This window comes from Hippocampus bargibanti, linkage group LG06 (assembly GCF_051943395.1).
Source record: "Hippocampus bargibanti isolate YZ-2025 linkage group LG06, ASM5194339v1, whole genome shotgun sequence".
NCBI classification, from domain to species: domain Eukaryota; kingdom Metazoa; phylum Chordata; class Actinopteri; order Syngnathiformes; family Syngnathidae; genus Hippocampus; species Hippocampus bargibanti.
The window spans coordinates 25,055,054-25,074,746 of NC_142739.1; the positions used below are offsets into that span (position 1 = coordinate 25,055,054).

Consider the following 19,693-nt stretch of genomic DNA (forward strand, 5'->3'; position numbering starts at 1 on the left):
AAATTTCAAAGTGTTGATCATTTAAAAAAATCAAATAAAAATGTGTTCATGTGAAGATCTCAATTTCAATCGGGGAATTGAAATTGAAAGAGACTTTATTGGCTCAATAAAATGAGGAAGGAGGCAAAGAGTAAGGACAAAAAAAATATAAGAAATAAAAATCTACTTCCAAATTCGAAAATTGAGGCTTGTTTCATCCAAATCGTCTACGCAGAAAATGTCACAAATAATTTTCTTGGTTCCTTTCAAGGAGGAAGTCTTGCGTTCCAACGGCAATTTTGCTGTTTGATTTGTGTGTGACTAACACAGGAAATTGCTTTTGAAGTCCGAAATATTTCAACAGCGCTTTAGAAAGATCCTCGGAGATGAACTAACTGAAAGTAATGTCGCAAGTGCAGAAAGAACATTGCTTGTATTGGCCACTTTGCCGGTAGGAAAAGTCTGCACACCCAAGAAATATGTGTAAAATTGTTTTTTTTTTTTTTACCGCATATCTGCAGATTTCAGGTGTGGAATTAAAAAAAAAAATACTAAAATAATGTTGTCTGCACACAATCATCATGTTACTGGCCAAGACGGACCTAAAAGTACTACTTGCCGATGTAGCAGCAGTAAATTTGAAACCCTAACCCTAATTCAAAACCCCAATTTGATACCCTAATCATTGTTTCAAAGACTGTTTTGAATTCCCGACTCAGTATTTTGAAACCCCAATTAAAAACACTAACCCTATTTTAGACCCTACTTGAAACCCTAAATACTAATTGTAAAACCTAATCCGATCTTATAACCCTAATATGAAACCTTGAACTTTTAAACCTTAAACTGTTTACAACCCTAACCCTAGTTTTAAAGCTTTAGAGTTTGCAAAAACTCTTAAGCCTCATTAAAATCCTAATCTGAAACTTTGAACTTCCCTCCCTTCTTTGAAACCTAACCCTAGTTCAAAACCCTAACCCCAGTCCCAAATCCTAACCCCATATGAACCCTAATTTTAAACCCAACCCTGTTATTGAACCCTAATTTGAAACCCTAACCCTATTATTGAACCCTAATTTGAAACACTAACCCTATTATTGAACCGTAAATTGAACCGCTAACCTGATTATTGAACCCTAATTTGAAACCCTAACCCTATTATTGAACCCTAAGTTGAAACCCTAACCCTATTTTTGAACCCTAATTTGAAACCCTAACCCTATTATTGAGTCCCACTGTGAAACCCAACCCTATTTTTGAACCCTAATTTGAAACCCTAACCCTATTTTTGAAGCCTAATTTGAAACCCTAACCCAATTATTGAACTCTAATTTGAAACCCCAACCCAATTATTGAACCCTAATTTGAACCCAAACCTTATTACTGAACCCTAATTTGACACCCTACCTGAATTATTGAACCCTAATTTGAAACCCTAACCCTATTATTGAGCCCTCATTTGACACCACAACTCTATATTGTTTATTTTTAAAATTATAACCTATGTGCAAAACCCTAATTTGAAACCCTAACCCTAATTTCAAACCCTGTTTTCAAGCTTTATCTCTATTTTAAAGCCCTCATTCGAACCCTAGTTTTAATGTAATTTTTTTTAACCCGAACGCTGCAAACTGGAAGACACCTGACTGATTATTACTCTTCCTGGTGTGGTGATCAAGTTGAATTCTATAGTAGTTGATTATTTGGACAACATACGTGTACGTGCGGTGTAGTAAAGTGGCATTTATTACGCTGACGGAGATACAGCAGCTCAGTTTGATGAATGTAACACGCAGTGGGCGGGTCTTTAGGATCCTTTGGTGCTCCTGATCATCTTTTCCATCATTTTCCATTGATCGGCCGTGACCTGAGCGGGGACAGAAGAAATAGAATAGCTAAATAGAACAAAGGAAGGCAGAGATTAGGAAGAAAAAAAACAGGAAACGCTCCTACTTTGCGAAGCTCATTAAATTCTCCCGCCATCATCACGTATTCGCCGCCATCGAAGCGAATCACCTGAATACAAATGGTGTTCACTTCCGCTTCCCCCCCCCTGATCCCCTTTTGAGCAAATTCGGATGAATTTTGTCATGGCGTCACTTACCGCTCCCGACATCCAGCTGGCGTAGTCGCTACAAAGGTACGACGCCAAATTCGCCAACTCGGACGCTTGGCCCAGTCGACCTGTCGGAATACGACTCAGCATTCCAGCTTCAAATTGTCCAGTCGGGTCCAAGCGGCTGAAGGCGCCCTTGATGGATGATTCAGAGGATTATCTTGATTAACTTATTCACTGCCATTCACAAATTTATTCGGGAATTGAAAATATGATGTAGAGTGCCGTTCTCGAAGTTGTTTGGGTTTGGTTTTTTTTGGGTGCCGATAAAGCACTGGCTGTGGCCTCTAGCAATGGTTTTTCCCTTCCTTTTTTCCCCATGTTAGCACTTTGTTCCAGTTTCAGCGATTGTTAAAGCGCTATTTAAACCAATATGTATGTATTGCATTGTATTTTGTTCACCCGACCCCATTTCAAGCTCAGATAACTCCAGACCCAAATAACTTTTTAACAGAAGTTACTCTTTCTTCTGATGAAAGAAGAGAGTAAAATACAGTATTTTGCATTGTAATTGTTTACATTTCGTATGTTGAAAAGTACTGCAGTAAAAATACAGATGTACACATGAATGATTATTTACAAATACCTGAATAATAGTTATTTCAAAGTTGTGACTATACTATACTACTACTACTATACTATAAGACTTATTTTTCAAATTTAAAAGAATAAATTGGAGTATTCTACATTGACTCCATTTTCTATATATTGTTTATGTAGTCCTATAACTCAATATTCTGTAGGGTCCTGGAATTCGAGTGACAATGACAAAAACCCTGGCACTGGAGTGGACACTGATGCCGTAAAAAATTAAGAATTAAAGAAATAAATTAACAAAACACAAAAACAATAATAATAATAATAATACATTTCATTTATAAGCAGCTTTCAAAACTCTCAAGGTCACTTTCCAGTCACAGGATAAGTTTCTTTCTGTGGGTGAGCAGCGGCAGCCACACACGCCAGCGTTCACTCAACCCGGAAGTAACTCAAACAGATAGAAAGATAGCTATAGAGCTCATAGATAGCTAGCTAGACACATAGATCGCTAATAGACCGAAAATATATTGCTAATAGATCGCAAATAAATCAGCAGCGGCAGCCACATGTACCAGCGTTCACACAACCCGGAAGTAACTCAAATAGATAGAAAGCTAGTTAGCTAATAGATAGCTATATAGCTAATAGATAGCTAGCTAGATAGCTAGTTCGCTAATAGATAGCAAATAAATCAGCAGCGACAGCCACACGCGCTAGTGTTCACTCAACCCGGAAATAATTCAAATAGATAGAAAGCTCGTTGTACTAAATTCATCCTGTCTACTTGATAACTAATGTTAAGCAGATTCCTTACTTACAGACAGTGTATTGTCGGTGTTCAAATACCTGACATGTTTCGGCGACTACTTCCGCCTTCGTCAGAGTGTCACGGATGTTGCTGTGACGCGCCATTTTCAGCTGGTGTTTCTATGAGGGCGTGACCTACCTGTCAGAACTGACAGGCGGAAGTAGTCGCCGAAACATGTCAGGTATTTGAACACCGACAATACACTGTCTGTAAGTAAGGAATCTGCTTAACATTAGTTATCAAGTAGACAGGATGAATTTAGTACAACGATTACGCGAAAGTTTTGGAGAGACATGCGTCAAGGAGTTTCGCCTCCTCGAAAAGCTGTCAAGGAAACGGGCTCGCTATCGAAACCACCTGAGATTCAACCTGCGCTGCCGGGACGAAGAAGTCGTTCCGGCCAGTCTGAGGATTAAAAACCCGATCCCAACCAGGAACGCGGAAAGAATCATCAAAAAGGTGCGGATGACTCTGATGAAAGAACGAATACGATGCACAGCAAACAAACTCAATAACATTAGCAGTGATCTACAGCGGCAAACGGAGCAATTCGAACTCCGGTTCCCCCTGGACAATTACACAAAAACAACGCTGCACGGACAACTTCACAACATACACGAACAGGAATTCACCGCGACCAAAAACCGACACATCCGGAAATTAGACAAACTCATCACGCAAAAGAAAAAGGCCGAATCAAACACATTTCAGACAAACGACAAATGGATACATAACATGTCACGACACAACCTCACACAAGCAGAACGCAGCATATTATCAAAAGGTCTCAACTACGCAGTCACCCCCAAAAAAATACCATACGACGATTTCATTCTCGCAACGGAATTAGCGTGTGAAAAAATACAGAACCCAGGACAAAAAGCAGCACTACGCAATGAAATAGCAGGCATTTTAAAAACGGCCAAACCACCACCCAGCAATATTACCAAAGAGGAAGCAAGAGCCATGATAACACTATCAAAAAACAAAGACATCACAATACTCCCCGCAGACAAAGGCAGAACAACAGTTATTATGGACACAGAAAAATACGAAAAACAGATGCAGCAGTTATTACAGGACGACGCCTATGAAATATTAAAGAAAGACCCAACAGAAGAAAAGAAAAACAAACTTAAAGCACTACTCAAACCCCTATTAAACGAAAATAAAATAAACAAAGAGTCGTACAACCACCTGGTACCTACAGCAAACATCATCCCCAGGATTTACGGCACGCCAAAAATACATAAACCCGATGCACCCCTCCGCCCCATAGTAGACAGCATCGGATCAGTCACATACAACCTCTCCAAAGCACTATCGGAAATAATAAAACCGCTACTGGGACACACGGACCAACACTGCGAGAACTCAAAGCAACTCGCCACAGAACTCGCCACCATAAAATTACAGAAAGACGAAATGTTCATATCACATGACGTCACCTCACTTTTCACAAAAACACCCACCAAAGCCACCATTCAGATAGTACAGGACAGACTGAAAACAGACAGGACACTCAAAAAACGCACAAATCTCACAGCACAAGACATAACCCAGCTACTTCAATTCATAGCCACATCCACATATTTCCAATACAAATACACCATATACAGACAAAAAGAAGGGTTCGCCATGGGGGACCCACTCTCTGCCATCATGTGTGGATTCTTCATGGAGGACCTGGAACAGAAAGCACTTTCAACAGCCCCGGAAATATACAAACCAACACTATGGAAACGATATGTGGACGACATCTTGGAAAAAATCAAAACAGGACACACGCAACAGCTTACTGAACACCTCAACTCCATAGACACCACAGGCAGTATCAAGTTCACCCATGAAGAAGAAACAAACCACTCCATCGCCTTCTTGGACTTGAACATACACCACACGGACAACGGGGACATCAAAATAAAAGTACACAGGAAACCTACACATACTGACCAATATCTCCTTTGGACATCTGAACACCCCACCATTCACAAGTTGTCAGTCGTCAGAACATTACATGAACGCACCACAATAATCACGGACCCGGAAGACAAAACACAGGAGGAAAAACATATACAACACGCACTGAAAAAATGCCAATATCCCCAGTGGGCAATAACTAAAGGGGCAGAGCAGGTCAAAAACAAAAACAACACAAGACAGGGAAGAAAGAAAAAGCAAACAAACAAACAAGAACACAGAGCAATGATAACACTACCGTACATAAGAGGAATCACAGAACGCATACAAAGGGCACTGAGGAAACACAACATAAACACACCGGTCAAACCACACACAACTCTCCGTCAAATCTTGGTACACCCAAAGGACAAAATACTCCCGGAAAACAAATGTAACTCAATATATGAAATCCCATGCAAGTCATGCAATAAATCATACATCGGGGAGACAGGAAGGAGTTTCAATACAAGAAAGAAAGAGCACAAGAACGAGTGCGAGAAGGAGACGGCAACAATCCAAACAAGAGCAATAAAAGAACAAGCACAACAGGAGCACCATAAATCAGCGGACAGCGGGGGGCGTGGCTTGCCTGTCAGTTCTGACAGGTAGGTCACGCCCTCATAGAAACACCAGCTGAGCTAGCTAACAGATAGCTATATAGCTAATAATAGGATATATAATATATAGGATATATAGAATAGATAACTATGTAGCTAATAATAGCTATATAGCTAATAGATAGCTAGCTAGATAGCTAGGTAGCAAGATAGCTAATAGATAGCAAATAAATCAGCAGCGGCAGTCACACGTGGCAGCGTTCACTCAATTGTGTAAACTAGATGGTTAAGAAAAACATGGGAATGACTTTACTAAAGAAAACAAAAAAAAGACAACATGTCCTACCTTGGTTCTGATGGGTCCAGGTTGGATGATGTTGAAGCGGAGACCGTGGCGTCCCCACTCTCCTGCCAAAGACCTGATGAGGCCCCCATCACCAAAACAACCACATTGACAAGCCACCGGTCACCATGGCTACCACTCCGTCGTCATTATGCGTGTATTTGTGTTCGTGAACCCACTTGTAGAGCGCCTCAACACCGGCCTTGGCGGCAGCGCTAGGTACCACGAATCCGGAGCCGGATTCGGCGTAGATGGTGGTGATGGCCAGGAAGGCAGCACCTGATTGGATTAAATTGGATTATCCTTTTAGCCTATTAGTCTCGCAGTGGAGAAATTGACATTTCACAGCAGAAAAGTGCTGAAAGTAAGAGAAAAGGAAGAAGTCGAAAAACAAAATACAGGAGCTGCTGTAAAGGTAGCCACTCTCGCGGCGCCATCTTGAAGTCAAAAGAACAAAATTAACTAAATGACAAATAATATGACAAAACAAAGAGGCATTCAATATTAAGAACTTTCTGCCCCCTCTGTTGCATGAAGCAATTCGAGATGAAAGAGAGAATCAAACCGTCCTTTTCACCAGTGGATCAAGGACATCGTGGTGGAATGTGCACGTCTCCTACAAGCTAAGCGTTGAAAGCAAACACAAAGCTGTAGCATCCATTGATGAAAAGAGACTGTCTCACATCTCCTGTCCCATGTAAATCCGCTTCAATTCCAAGCCGCGACAGTTCGTTACACGCATCAATCCATCCACAGACTGTCCAACAGCACCGATCTTTCCGCTGAACAAAGGGTAGCTGTGAAAATGGTGCTCATGACAGGCGCAAAAAAAAAGCACAATCGCCTCAGAGCTGTCCAGCGTTGACAGTCAAATGGCAGTGACATTCCTCCCAATCAAAAACAGTGCTGGCGTGTTCGTTTGGCCGAAAAGGTGGAATCGCTCAGCACAGTCTCCTCCTTGATGACTGTCGTGGACAAAAGTGCTGAAAAGCAATCAGTCTACATGACGTGCCACAACACAAAATGACAAAAGAAAACACAAAAACAACAACCAAAATAGGGTCCTACTCGGGTGCCATCTTGGCCTTCTGATGAGTGAGTGACACCCTCCCTCACCCCCTTTGGCAGACTCGAATACTCTAACACGGGTTCTGACCTTTCTGACTACGGACTAGTCTCTTTCCCAACTCCAGCGTGACAAAAGCAGTGCCGTTCAGGACGATGTCACTTATGCTCTTCCAGGCATTTGCCGACAGATTTTCTGATGGACACACAAAATTTCCCGCTGCGTTGTTGATGATCACCTGAGCACAGACGCAATTGTGATGTCACTCGATTAGTTGCCATGATAGTGTGTGTGTGTGTGTGTTTGTGTGTGTGTGTGTGTGTTTGTATGACTAGTCTTGTGAGGACCAGTAACATTTTATACCATACGTAGTGAGGACCTTTTGGCCGGTGCTCACAAGTTTTTCATTCTAAAGCAGGGGTCTCAAACTCGCCGCCCACGGGCCAACTGCGGCCCCCAAAAGAATATTTTGCGGCCCACCTTGATATGAATTTCTGTTATTTTTTTTATTTATTTCTGTGATTTTATTTCTGTTAAGAAAGCTAAAGGTTAAGGAACTGTGAATACGGACATTTGAAACTTTATTAAAATACAGTAAAGTCTCGTTATATTGATATTCAAGGGAGTCCGAAAAAATATCGATATAACCGGGACCATCGATATATCTGACCCTGTTTGCATGTAATTTTCTCCGTGCGTGCATAGAAAGAGTATTGATATAACCGGGACTATCGATATATCCGATATCGATATAACGAGACTTTACTGTAATTAGTTTTCCTGTGGTTTCAGAAAGGTCCTCACAAATTCACTCAAAATGATTTTTTGGTGCGTATTTTCATTTCACTTGGAGACACACACTTTTTACTCACTGTGTCTGTTTGTGTGTGTGTGTGGTTAATGAGAGGAAAAAAGTTCAATCCACAAAAGGTAAAACGATATTTTAACCAAATTCAATACAGGGGTGAGGACTTTGAATGTAGCCATTCAGAAACCCCACTCCTGCTGTTATTTCAGTTTGAAGTCCACTTTTTATTGATTTGTTTTTAAATAAATTGAAGTGGGAAATGGGATGACATTTAGTGTTCAAATGTAACACTAGTTCTTCTCGAAACTTATCAGCAACGGGGTTCCTCACTCCTTATCTGGAGTTATCCGGACCTCACAAAACCATTGAAACAGGAGTGTGTGTGTGAGTGTTTTTGTGCAGGGGCTGAGGGGTCATTCTTACATCAGGCAAGCCAGTCAGACTTTCAATGTGTTCCACGCAACGTGTGACAGCCTGAGGATCTCTGACGTCAAGCTGGACCGCGTGGACCTGAAATATCAAGATAAAACCGGAAAAGCAAGTCAGGCGAGGTTATACCAAGACAAAATGCGCTGTGCTTTTTTTTTTTTGATCTTTCACCTTGTTTCCAGTTTGACCACTGATCTCATCTGCCGTCTGCTGCAGAACGTCCATTTTCCTGTATCAAAAATACTTTGTAATAATAATAATAATACGTAAAGATGGAAATATGCTACTCAATTATGTCTATTTATTAGTGACATTCAGTGTATCAGCTAACTAGCTATGTAGCTATCTATTAGCTATATAGCTATCTAGGTGGCTCGCTATCTAGATAGCTATCTCACTATCTGTCTATAACCTGGCTATTAGCTAGCTAGATAGCTTTTCTCTCTATTTGAGTTATTCCGGGTAGTTGGCTATCTATTGGCTATCTACTAGCTAGCTTTCTGTATATTGACTTCCGGGTTGAGTAAACGCTGGCGCGTGTGTCTGCCGCTGCTCACCCACAGAAAAACTTAATCCTGTGACTGTAAAGTGACCTTGAGAGTTTTGAAAGGCGCTTATAAATGAAATGTATTATTATATTATTATTAATAATACATTTAATTTCTAAGCGACTTTTTAAACTCTCAAGTACACTTTAATAATAATAATAATAATAATAATAACCTGCTAGCGATGATGCATTGAGCACCCAGGTGGGACAGGGTGGCAGTCATGGCACGTCCCAGACCGGTCCCGCCGCCTGTGATGAAGGCCACACGACCTCGAAAGGTCCCATCCGGAAGCATAGCCGCCTCCAGCGGCGGGAAGAAACGGGAGTGAGGAAGAGGTGGCTGCTGAGCGACGGTCGACGAGCTGTGGAAACATGACTGGCAAGGTGCCACACAGCCACGTCAACCATGGGTAGACGAGATGGACGTGAAGTGCGTCTTGGTGGATGGACACTTGTTTTGCGATAGGTTCTCTGTATGGTGGAATGACAGACTTTCAAAAAATGACCCACATTACTTGCATCGACTATTCATTGTATGTTAACGCAGTTTATTGAATTGTGACTTGCAGAGATGATCTTTGCGAGTATCGTACAGTTGTTCATGATGCAGACGAGTATTTGTGTAGATATATGTCTGGTGAAAATGTCTAATCATATTTTTATTAAATACTCCAAGGCTTACTGGTATAACCCAATGCCAGAGAATGTGTCAATTTCACCAAAAAATGCTGATAAATTAAATTTATTCAAGTCGGACAGACTTGAAGTAAGGCTACGTAAAACGGCCGGCGGCGGCTTCATTTCGACCAATGGTCAGTGGCATTGTCAGCCCAGCCTCAGAGGTCCTCAAAAACAATCAAATAAAAATGCTAAGTGGGTGAAAGGTTAATCATGTAACTGACCTTGAAACTCGCTAATTGTGTTCGTAACCACAAATGATGATAAATTTCACACAATGTTTACATGCAGTTCCACTCACCGCTGCAAATGTTTTAAAAGTTTTCCAACGAAGAACCAACGCGGCCATGTTGCCGAAAACTGCTCAACTCCACCCCGGACGTAATCGTGATCCTTTCAAAACAAAACGTTAACAAAGGATGAAGAAATTATGAAAAAAAAATCATGGGGTGGAGAATGAGATTAAAGAAACTGCATAAAAACAGCATTTGTCTATTTATCGCCGCTTCGTTGCGTGAAGAAAACAAACGATATGTAGCCATCGCGGTACACAAGACTAATCTTGTGAAGTGCTTTCTTGATTGTGACGTAACTTCCGGTAGTAGTCGATGGGAGGTTAAAATTTGATAGACCAGCAAACGATCATCTCTTGTGATGGATTCCTTCGCTGCTCTGAAAAGTTCCCACTCGGAACCAAAACTCATTTTGATTTTCAGCGGCAAACGGAAGTCGGGGAAAGATTACGTCACAGATATCATCCTCGATCGGTAAAATCCACTGCGCTTGCTCAGTCGATCAGATATCGACACGCACTTGGATCATGTGTGTTGTGCTGCAGTTTAGGAGAAGACGTCTGCGGCGTCGTTCGACTCTCTGCACCCCTCAAACAAGCTTACGCTCAGGTAAATGACGTCACATTTGGGGGGACGTCAATCGTGGGGTGAGTGACGTCACTATCACGCCATGCACAGTGACCCTATGCACTTGTTTTCATGAAAATACCAGAGGACAGTCAATACTTTCGTTTGAAAAACTTCAATAAATCTGAACCACCCCAGAATTACAAACCTTTCGATAAAGCATTAAATTTAAGGGGAAGAAAAATCACACTTTTCAATTTTCTAATTTATGCTAATAAACGTAGCAATGTTACGACCCTATTATGCTAATGTCCCTTATCTTTATTTATACAGCGCTAGAAAAACAACCATAAAGGCGCATACGAAGTATCGTACATCGAGTAAAAGTTTGACATACACAAAAAATAAAATAAAAGCAAATACAGTAACGACAATAAAAAACTAAATCTGTGAAGAGTCAAAAGACCAAAAAACACAAATTCTCAGTGGGTCAAGCCAAAGTGAGAGTTGCCCCCAGTTGGTCTCCCAGCATGGCCCCTAACGTAAAAAGTCCTGTTCCACGCTGGTGTTGTTAAACTGTCTCAGGAACACGACCTGGACGCAGAACAGCTAGCGAGTTCCGGGCCTTACAAGGAGCTCTACCGAGCCGACATGATCAGCTGGGGCGAAGCTCGGAGACTGCGGGATCCCGGATTTTTCTGCCGCCTGGCGACCAAAGGAGCGCATCAGCCCGTTTGGGTACGTCACTCCATTTTGGTGTAGCGATGGGCGAGCGATAATCGGCGATGTGCTCTGTTTTTACTCAGGTGGTGAGTGACGCGCGACGGTTGTCGGACCTTCGGTGGTTTTGGGCCAACTTTCCTCAACAGACTCGCTGCTTGCGCGTGGAAAGTCGAGAAGAAACACGCAAGCGGAGAGGGTGGATCTTCACCCCGGGTACGTTTGTGTAGCATGTACCACGTGACTTCGCGGCAGTGTCGTAAAGCAGGGTTGTTGACGGCACCAAGTTCGTTCCCCGATTTAATAGCTTGGTCATGTGACCGCTTAGCCCCTGTTCACCTTTTCATTATTTTTTTTCCTCCTGTATGTGTCAGGCGTGGATGACGCAGAATCCGAATGCGGGTTGGACAACGGGGTCGACTTCAATTGGATCATCATTAACGAAGATGACGCCCCCTCATTAGACGACCAGTTGCGACCAATTTTAGCGCTGGCTGAGGAATCTGCCCGGCGATGATCGACCGAAACTAGCGAAAACTGTAATTAAGAAAACCGGGACGGGCGCCATTTTGGGATTATGTCACTAAGTGACGCAATTAATCGGTTCCAAATTGGACCACGTTGTAATCTTTTCCAGAGAAACGTTTTTTTTGGTTCTAGTTAAATTTAATACTTTGTAAAAATATATATATTTAAAATGACATTTAAAAACAGCATCCCAATATTGTCCAACTGTTTCTTTGTAGGTACTGCAATAGTGATTGCGCAATATTTCCCCCCCTCAATAATGTCTTGATTTTCTTTTAACTCATTCACTGCCAGTGAATGCCAAGTTTTTTTATTAAATATGGAGGGCAGGGATGGGGCCTCGCAAAATGAAGTCCATAAATCATATGACATGAACTTGCCAATGATATCATAGTGTGATCACTTGGTCTGCAAAAGGCCAAATTGACATGTGGAAAAAATCTTTGGGTCACTTTTTTGATGCACAAATTTATGTGCATTGCACCTCCCCCCCCCCACTGAAAATTAAGACATACTTGGACGGGTTGAAGCTAAGTCGCGTTTCATTCCTGTGTTGGAAAAATTAACGTTGCTAATGCTAACGGGACATGGAAAGCTATTATTTAGCAAGCGCCATGTAAATCAATATGTATTGTATTATATTAAAATGTTAATGTGGCAACTGTAATAATAATAATACATTTGATTTTTAAGCGCCTTTCAAAACTCTCAAGGTCACTTTACAGTCACAGGATCAGTTTTTCTGTGGGTGAGCAGCGGCAGCCACACGCGCCAGCGTTCACTCAACCCGGAAGTAACTCAAATAGATAGAAGGCTAGCTAGCCAATCGATGGCGAACAGATACCTAGCTAAATAACCAGTCAGCTAGAGAGTGGATAGCTAGATAGATAGCAAATAGCTAGCAAATGAATGAAAATGTTTTCCAAAATATACTATATGAATATATCAAAGTTTTCTGACTATAAGGCACACCACATTATAAAGCGCTACAGTAGAGACTGGGCTAATGTTATCAATTGTTTGTTCTAGATGATGCAAGCCTAATAAAGAGATTAAACAACTGAACTTAGTGCTTTTATTTTAGAAAAAAAAAAAAAGCTGTCATGATGACCTCATCAACAGCGTAAGACCACGTGACACTTAATTGATCTGGTAAGCACATTTCTGTACTCCCGATTGGCCCCTCTTGAATTGATGCCACGTTGATGGCACACATCTTACATCACAAAACACGGAGGTGTGTCTGACTTTAAATTGGCCCCGCCCATAGGTATGGCAGAAAAATCTGATTAGCTGTTCCCTTTCAAGCATACGCCCATAAAGCGAGCAAAAAAAAAAAAAAAAAATCAAGCGCACATTGATTATTGATCCCACTAATGAAGGTGAAAGGATGAGGAATGTTCAGCAGGCATTGAGCTCCTCCATGGTCTGGTTGAGCGTGGCGTGCAGATCCACGTTGGCTGCCTTGGCTGCTGCCAACGATTCTGTAAACACGCAAAAAAAAAAGATGTCAAGGATATGATATGACACACCAGATGGTCGATTGGCGGGTGTCGGACCTTCTATGTCCTCCACGGTTCTCTCCAGTTTGGCCACTGTGCGCTCGGCAGAATCTGCCCGATTCTCCGCCTGTGTGTGTGTGTGTGTGTGGGGGGGGGGGGGGGGGGGGGGCGTGTTAAAGTCACAAATTTATTTGGAAATTGAAAATATGACGTAGAGTGCCATTCCCAAACTTCTTTAGGTTTAGTTTTTTCATGCTTGGGTGCTGATAAAGCGCTGGCCATGGCCTCTGGCAATGTTTTTTTTGCTTTCCACAAGGGGGAAGAATTTCCACCTTTTCTGTGTTAGGGCTTTGTTCCAGCTTCAGCTGTTGTTAAAGTGCTATATAATAATAATAATAATACATTTAATTTCTAAGCGCCTTTCAAAAATCTCATGGTCACTTTAGAGCACAGGTGTCAAAGTCAAGGCCCGCGGGCCAAATCCGGCCCGCCACATCATTTTTTTCGGCCCGCGAAAGCAAATCAAACTTGTTAAATTCCATGATGATTGCTAAAATCTGAGCCAAAATTTCATATTTTTGGCTGTCAACCACAATAAAAGTCATTATTCTTGACTTCAGATTTCATTCATTAATTTGCTGTGTGCTCTATATGTAATATTTGAAGGGATTTAAACATTCTAATGGGTTCCCCAAATTCATAATGGCCCTCGAGAGGAAACCATAACTACAATGTGGCCCGCGGAAAAAAATTACTTTGACACCCCTGCTTTAGAGTCACAGGAGAAGTTTTTCTGTGGTTGAGCAGCAGCAGCCGCACGCGCCAGCGTTCACTCAAGCTGGAATAACTCAAAAAGATAGAAAGCTAGCTAGCTAATAGAATATTAGAGAGCTAGCTAATAAATAGCTAGCTAACTAGATAGCAAATATGTTTCCTGACTCAAATAGCTAGCTAGCTATATTGCTAATAGCTAGTTCTCTAGCTAGCTCGATGGCTAATAGATAGCTTGCTAGCTAGAGAGCTAATAAACCAATATTTCAAGTTCATATAACTCCAGACCCATATCATTTAGGAATTAACTCTTTTCCTGATGAAACAAAAGTTTTATTCCTGTTGCCACGCTCCATATTGCAACCGCCATGATTGATGTAAATACTGCAATGCACCATGGGTAAATGAATATTAGCCCTGCCGGGTGAAACTCAAGAGCGCATCTTACCTCCATCAGTTTACTCCTGAGGCTGCTAATCTCCACCTCACTGCGCTCCTCTTGCACGGAGAACTACAAGACACAACGGGAAAGGAAGACATGCCAAGCTAAGCGGGCAAAGTCAAAGCCCACATGCCGCCTCTCACCTTCTCGGCCTGACACTCGAAACTCTTGGAACTGGCCACCAGACTCTTGAGCTCTTCTTCCAGTGCGCGACTTTTGCTGTGGGGTCATGGTTATATGGTCATAAACAGGCTGTGTGAGTGTGTGTGTGTGTGTGTGGGGGGGGGGGGTTCCAAAATGGAAAGGGGGCGTGTCAAAGTTGGACAGGAATGTTGATTGACAGCAGGCAGGGGGTCAGGTGACCATCATGACCTACCACCTCTTTACCCAATGGTCCTATTTCTTGCGTCTGCTAGCATTAGCCACGGGGGAAAATGTGAGTTTGTTTCAAAATGGAAAGGGGGCGGGTCAAAGTTAGAGAAGGGCTGTTGATTGACAGCAGACAGGGGGTCAGGTGACTGTCATGACCTGCCACCTCTTCACTCAGTGACCCTAATTCCTTGCGCTGCTAGCATTAGCGTTAGCCACCGGGGGGAAGCGTGTGTGTGTGTGTGGTGGGAGAGGGTTGCGCAATTCAAAATGGAAAGGGGCTGGGTCAAAGTTGGACAGTGCTGCTGATTGACAGCAGGCGGGGAGGGGAGGTGGGGCGAGTCAGGTGACCATCATGACCATCACCCAGTGCCCCTAATTCCTCACCATCTAGCATTAGCCACGGGGAAAGATGTGTATTTTTGTTTATGTGTGCGCGTTACCCCTCAGCGAGCTCAGCTCGCGCTTCAGCACGTTCCAGTTCTTGCTCCCCCATCACCAGTTTACGGGCCACCTGTCAATCATAAATACCGTAAAGTCTCGTTATATCGATATCGGATATATTGATAGTCCCGGTTATAGCGATACTATTTCTATGCACGCACGGAGAAAATTACATGCAAACAGGGTCGGATATATCGATAGTCCCGGTTATATCGATATTTTTTCGGACTCCCTTGAATATCGATATAACGAGACTTTACTGTATGTTCAAAAGAACGTTTGCCTTTAAAAGGTCCCACTTACTACCACCTAGTGGTGAACTGCTAGAATGCAATCATCTCACTGGTATTTCTTCTTTAATTGGCTAAAATGCTAAATACCGGTATGACTACTAGGACTGGTTTTTAGAGCATTATCATTCTTACATTTTGTATGGAAATGCACACCCCCGACTCACACGCTTGATTTAATATGGGTGTGTTTAACCGCAATGCCGCAGGATATGAGAACTCTCGTGGCGTGGGGACAGACAACCGCAGTCTTACATCGAGACGTCGGCATTTTCATCCCTCCCAAATGATCAGTATGGAGCAGAGGTGGATTAACTCATTCACTGCCAGACAATGTACAAAAATGTGTCCACTCCAGTGCCAGGGTTTTTGTCATTGCCACTCGAATTCCAGGACCCATAGAAGATTGAGTTTTAGGACTACATTAATATTCAATACAGCGTTTGAAACGTTAGATCGTCTTCTTTTATCAGAAAAAAATAGTTAGTTCCTAAATTATATGGATCTGGAGTTATATAAGCTTGAAATGAGGGCGGATGAACAAAATACAATGTACAGTAATACAGTAAAGTCTCGTTATATCGATAGTACTGCTTATTACGATACTATTTCTATGAACGCAAGGAGCAAATTTACATGCCGCAGGATCGGATATATCAATAGTAGGTTATATCGATATTTTTTCCGACTCCCGAGAATATCGATATAACTAGACTTTACTGTACATACCTGTACTTATATTTGGAAAATTTTGATATACTTATACAGGTAACATCCGACTTGCGACCGAGATCCGTTCCGACCAAACGGTCGTAAGTCAAAATGGTCGTAAGTCGAAATAACATTCAAAATGTAGAATAGCGTCTCGGGGGCTAAATGACTTACAAACTTCCCCCTCTGGTGCCATCACACAATCGATTGCTGTGCGAGAGTGAGATGCTGGCTGGCCAATATTGTCGTACGCGTTGTCGGCCTAGCGCGTTCTGGTGCCAGTCGTAGATTTAAAATTTAAAAAATAGGGTCTGGAGGTTGTGGTCATAAGTCGAACATGTCGTAAGTGGGATGTTACCTGCTGTATATTATGTTTGAAGTTGCACCTTATAGACCAGAAAATACAGCAGTGATTGATACCTTGTCTTACGAACTTAATTGGTTCCCAGACAGAGTGTGTAAGGCGAAAAGTGTGTATCCCAAAAATTAATTTCCCATAGGAAACCATTAAAATGAGAATAATCAGTTCCCAGGTCCCCATAAAACATAATGATCTACTTTGTAATTTTGTAAGCCTTAAAACTACACAAAATATACCTTATTTTATGTAGAATAAATGTGCTATGGTATTATAATGAAAGAAATAAACTGTACAGTATAATAAAGTTGTTTTATTTACCTTTGTGATGGTCGTTGATGGCTTGATGGAATGGAGTGGCCGGTTTCCTCAGAATTAAACACTTGATGAGGAACGTAACCTTTTTTCACCATCTTGCAGTCTACACTCTGCCTCAAAGTTGAAACTCTCTCTGTCGGCTGCCTGTCTCTTTAATGTTTAAACCACCTCCCCTCACTGCTGCGTTCTTGACCAATCACGTGGCTTTAACCGAAGACTGGGGCGGGGAATAGAGGACAAAAACAGTCGGCAGCCATTTTCTTTTTTGGAGAATGGCTTCACTCTCTGTCTGTAAACCCCCCGCCCCTCACTACTGCGTTCTTGACCAATCACTTGGCTTTAACCGACGACTGGGGGCGGGGAATAGAGGACCAAAACAACCCGGCTGCCATTTTCTTTTAGGAGAACGGGCTCGTTCATGAACGACACATCACTCATTGTGGCAGCTCCGTGTGTATCCCGAAAAATAGTTCATATGCCAAGGTAAAATTTTCATAAATTTAACGTTCGTAAACCGATAAGTTCGTAAGCCAAGGGCTTCGTAAACCGAGGTATCACCGTATTGTGTATCGAAACTGTTTACATTTTATGTGTTGAAAAATAATGCATTAAAAATACAGATGTACACATGAACGATTATTTACAAATACCTGAATAATTTTTATTTCAAAGCAGTGACTGTGTTGGTCAAATTTATCGTGGTACTTAACTCATTCACAAATTTATTCGCAAATTGAAAATATTACGTAGAGCCCCATTTCCGAATTTGTTGGGGTTTTGCTTTTACGTGCTTTGGTGCCGATAAAGTGCTGGCCAGACCTCTGCCAATGTTTTTTTTTCCCTTCCACAAGGGGGGGGGGCAGCATTACCCTTTTTTCCATGTTCGCTCTTTGTTACAGCTTCAGCTGTTCTTAATGTGTAATATAAACCAATATGTATCTATTGCATTGTATTTTGGAGAGCCGCCCTCATTTCAAGCTCATTTAACTCCAGACCCATATCATTTAGGAATTACCTTTCTTTTAATGAAAGAAGAGAGTCTAAGGTTTCTAAGGGTCCGATGAATGTTTATGTAGTCCTAAAACGCAATATTCTGTGAGTCCTGGAATTTAAGTGACAATGACAAAAACCCGGGCACTGGAGTGGACACATTTTTGTGCACGTGTCTGGCAGTGAATGAGTTAAATTGGACATAAGTGTGAAAGCTCTAGTGTGCGTGTTGTGTACATACTTCCTCATATTTGCGGTCAGCCTCCTCGGCGATGATTTGAGCTTGCTTCAGCTCAACGGTCAGAAGTTCCATCTTTTCCTCATCCTTCATGGCTCGTGTTTCGATCACACGAATCCCTCTGGAAAAATCATCATCATCATCATCATCTTCATCATCATTGTCACTTACATGCAGGCTTACCTCTCACTCTCATCAGCCACCTTCTCCAGCTTATCCAGTTTTCCAATGGCGGAAGTGAGCTGCTCATGCGTTTGGTCCAGGTTGTCCTCTGTCATTTGAAGACGGCGACTGAGCGATGCCACTTCCGCCTCTGCCTGCGTAACAGATGATAAGCCAATCAGCACAACGTGACGGGTCAAGGTCACACGGTTCCTCAAGTGCGTGCTTGAACCTCATCGCGGGCCCTTTTCTCCTCCTCCAGTTGTCTTTGAAGCACCTCTGCTCGTTCTTCAGCTTCTTCCGCTTGTGCTTGAAGAACTTTGATCTTCTTTTTAACGGCCTCAATGCTGCTCACTCCGCTCATTTTTTTTTCTCTGTTCGAGGAAGTAATAGGAAGTTTCTTTTAGGGTCAAACAGGTGTTGGAGGGCGTAGGTGAATGACAGCGAGAAAGGAACTCGACAAGAAGTTGATCAATTTCACAATAAGGCGCAGAACTCAAATAGGCGGTTTATTGAAGGTGAATCACAAATATTCGCGCTGAAACCAAGGTGCCGCGGAGCAGGTTCGGGCGGGTCCAGGCGTGTCGCTCACGCTCAGGCTCGTGACGTCAGAAGACGAACGTGTCATGGCGCGTTCACTGTGCTCAATAATCACTCATATGTAGTAGAAATAGTCAAACTTTGCGGCAAATGGAAATTGCCATTCAAGGGTAGCTTTGTGGCATTGCGTTAGCTCGCTCGTGAAACTAAAAGTGGACAATCGCCTTCACGGCCGCGTTAGCCTGTTAGCCACTTAGCATCCAACAAGTGTGTAAGTGTATGAGTGAGTGTGAGACACGACATTAGTTACCTGGACGAGTCCTCAAACGTTAGCAAGTAGCAGGCTAATTAGCCGATAGCAGCGACCAGGGGGAATGCGAAAGACGAAGAACGACAACTACTTGTCGCCCCTTCGTCTCAGTCTCCGGCGAGAACGCCTGCTGTTCGATCGTCTCAGTTTTGGCGTCGGTTCTGGTCGTGGTGTTGCTTTTGGTTCGGCTCGACTCGGCTTCCGTATTCAACCAACTCCCAGCTTGAACTCCGCCTTTTTCCGCGTTGTTGCTCACGGGAAGTGACATCACCGGACCGCTCTCGCAAACTTTATTTTGTTAATT

The 19,693-nt window shown here is 42.5% G+C and overlaps 3 protein-coding genes across 4 annotated transcripts; 1 reads left to right on the forward strand and 2 right to left on the reverse strand.

Annotated features, from left to right (window-relative positions):
- Positions 1–45: 45 nt before the first annotated feature.
- decr1 (2,4-dienoyl-CoA reductase 1) lies at positions 46–10,290 on the reverse strand. Of its 2 annotated transcripts, none has more exons than XM_088999009.1 (10): positions 10,138–10,290; positions 9,332–9,629; positions 8,780–8,837; positions 8,603–8,689; positions 7,462–7,609; positions 6,485–6,584; positions 6,309–6,381; positions 2,084–2,230; positions 1,933–1,995; positions 46–1,846 (listed from the first exon to the last, which is right to left on the reverse strand). In XM_088999009.1, the coding sequence occupies exons 2-10, from the start codon at positions 9,451–9,453 to the stop codon at positions 1,787–1,789; spliced, it is 858 nt and encodes a 285-aa protein (XP_088855135.1). In that variant the 5' UTR covers positions 9,454–9,629; positions 10,138–10,290; the 3' UTR covers positions 46–1,786. The 2 variants fall into 2 exon arrangements, with proteins under 2 accessions (XP_088855135.1, XP_088855134.1); XM_088999008.1 differs by having other exon boundaries at positions 9,332–9,534; positions 10,138–10,280.
- A 141-nt stretch (positions 10,291–10,431) lies between these two features.
- On the forward strand, positions 10,432–13,009 carry pmvk (phosphomevalonate kinase). Its single transcript, XM_088999012.1, has 5 exons — positions 10,432–10,603; positions 10,675–10,738; positions 11,282–11,434; positions 11,503–11,632; positions 11,791–13,009. Exons 1-5 carry the CDS (start codon positions 10,491–10,493, stop codon positions 11,931–11,933), a joined length of 603 nt encoding a protein of 200 aa, XP_088855138.1. The 5' UTR covers positions 10,432–10,490; the 3' UTR covers positions 11,934–13,009.
- Positions 13,006–19,626, reverse strand: LOC148896944 (tropomyosin-like). The gene is made up of 9 exons (XM_088999010.1): positions 19,390–19,626; positions 18,772–18,913; positions 18,561–18,694; positions 18,381–18,498; positions 15,472–15,542; positions 14,803–14,878; positions 14,666–14,728; positions 13,504–13,573; positions 13,006–13,428 (listed from the first exon to the last, which is right to left on the reverse strand). The coding sequence occupies exons 2-9, from the start codon at positions 18,901–18,903 to the stop codon at positions 13,346–13,348; spliced, it is 747 nt and encodes a 248-aa protein (XP_088855136.1). The 5' UTR covers positions 18,904–18,913; positions 19,390–19,626; the 3' UTR covers positions 13,006–13,345.
- Between the last annotated feature and the right edge of the window lie 67 nt (positions 19,627–19,693).

Coding starts and splice junctions, on each gene's coding strand:
- decr1 (XM_088999008.1), bottom strand. CDS start 10,185: ATGGCCGCGTTGGTTCTTCGTTGGAAAACTTTTAAAACATTTGCAGCG. Junction 1,996..2,083: donor CCAGCTGGATGTCGGGAGCG/GTAAGTGACGCC, acceptor ATTTGTATTCAG/GTGATTCGCTTCGATGGCGG. Junction 1,847..1,932: donor AATTTAATGAGCTTCGCAAA/GTAGGAGCGTTT, acceptor GTCCCCGCTCAG/GTCACGGCCGATCAATGGAA.
- pmvk (XM_088999012.1), top strand. CDS start 10,491: ATGGATTCCTTCGCTGCTCTGAAAAGTTCCCACTCGGAACCAAAACTC. Junction 10,604..10,674: donor ACAGATATCATCCTCGATCG/GTAAAATCCACT, acceptor GTTGTGCTGCAG/TTTAGGAGAAGACGTCTGCG. Junction 11,435..11,502: donor GAGCGCATCAGCCCGTTTGG/GTACGTCACTCC, acceptor GTTTTTACTCAG/GTGGTGAGTGACGCGCGACG.
- LOC148896944 (XM_088999010.1), bottom strand. CDS start 18,903: ATGAGCGGAGTGAGCAGCATTGAGGCCGTTAAAAAGAAGATCAAAGTT. Junction 15,543..18,380: donor CTGACCGCAAATATGAGGAA/GTATGTACACAA, acceptor TATGATTGACAG/GTGGCCCGTAAACTGGTGAT. Junction 14,879..15,471: donor CGAGCTGAGCTCGCTGAGGG/GTAACGCGCACA, acceptor ATGACCCCACAG/CAAAAGTCGCGCACTGGAAG.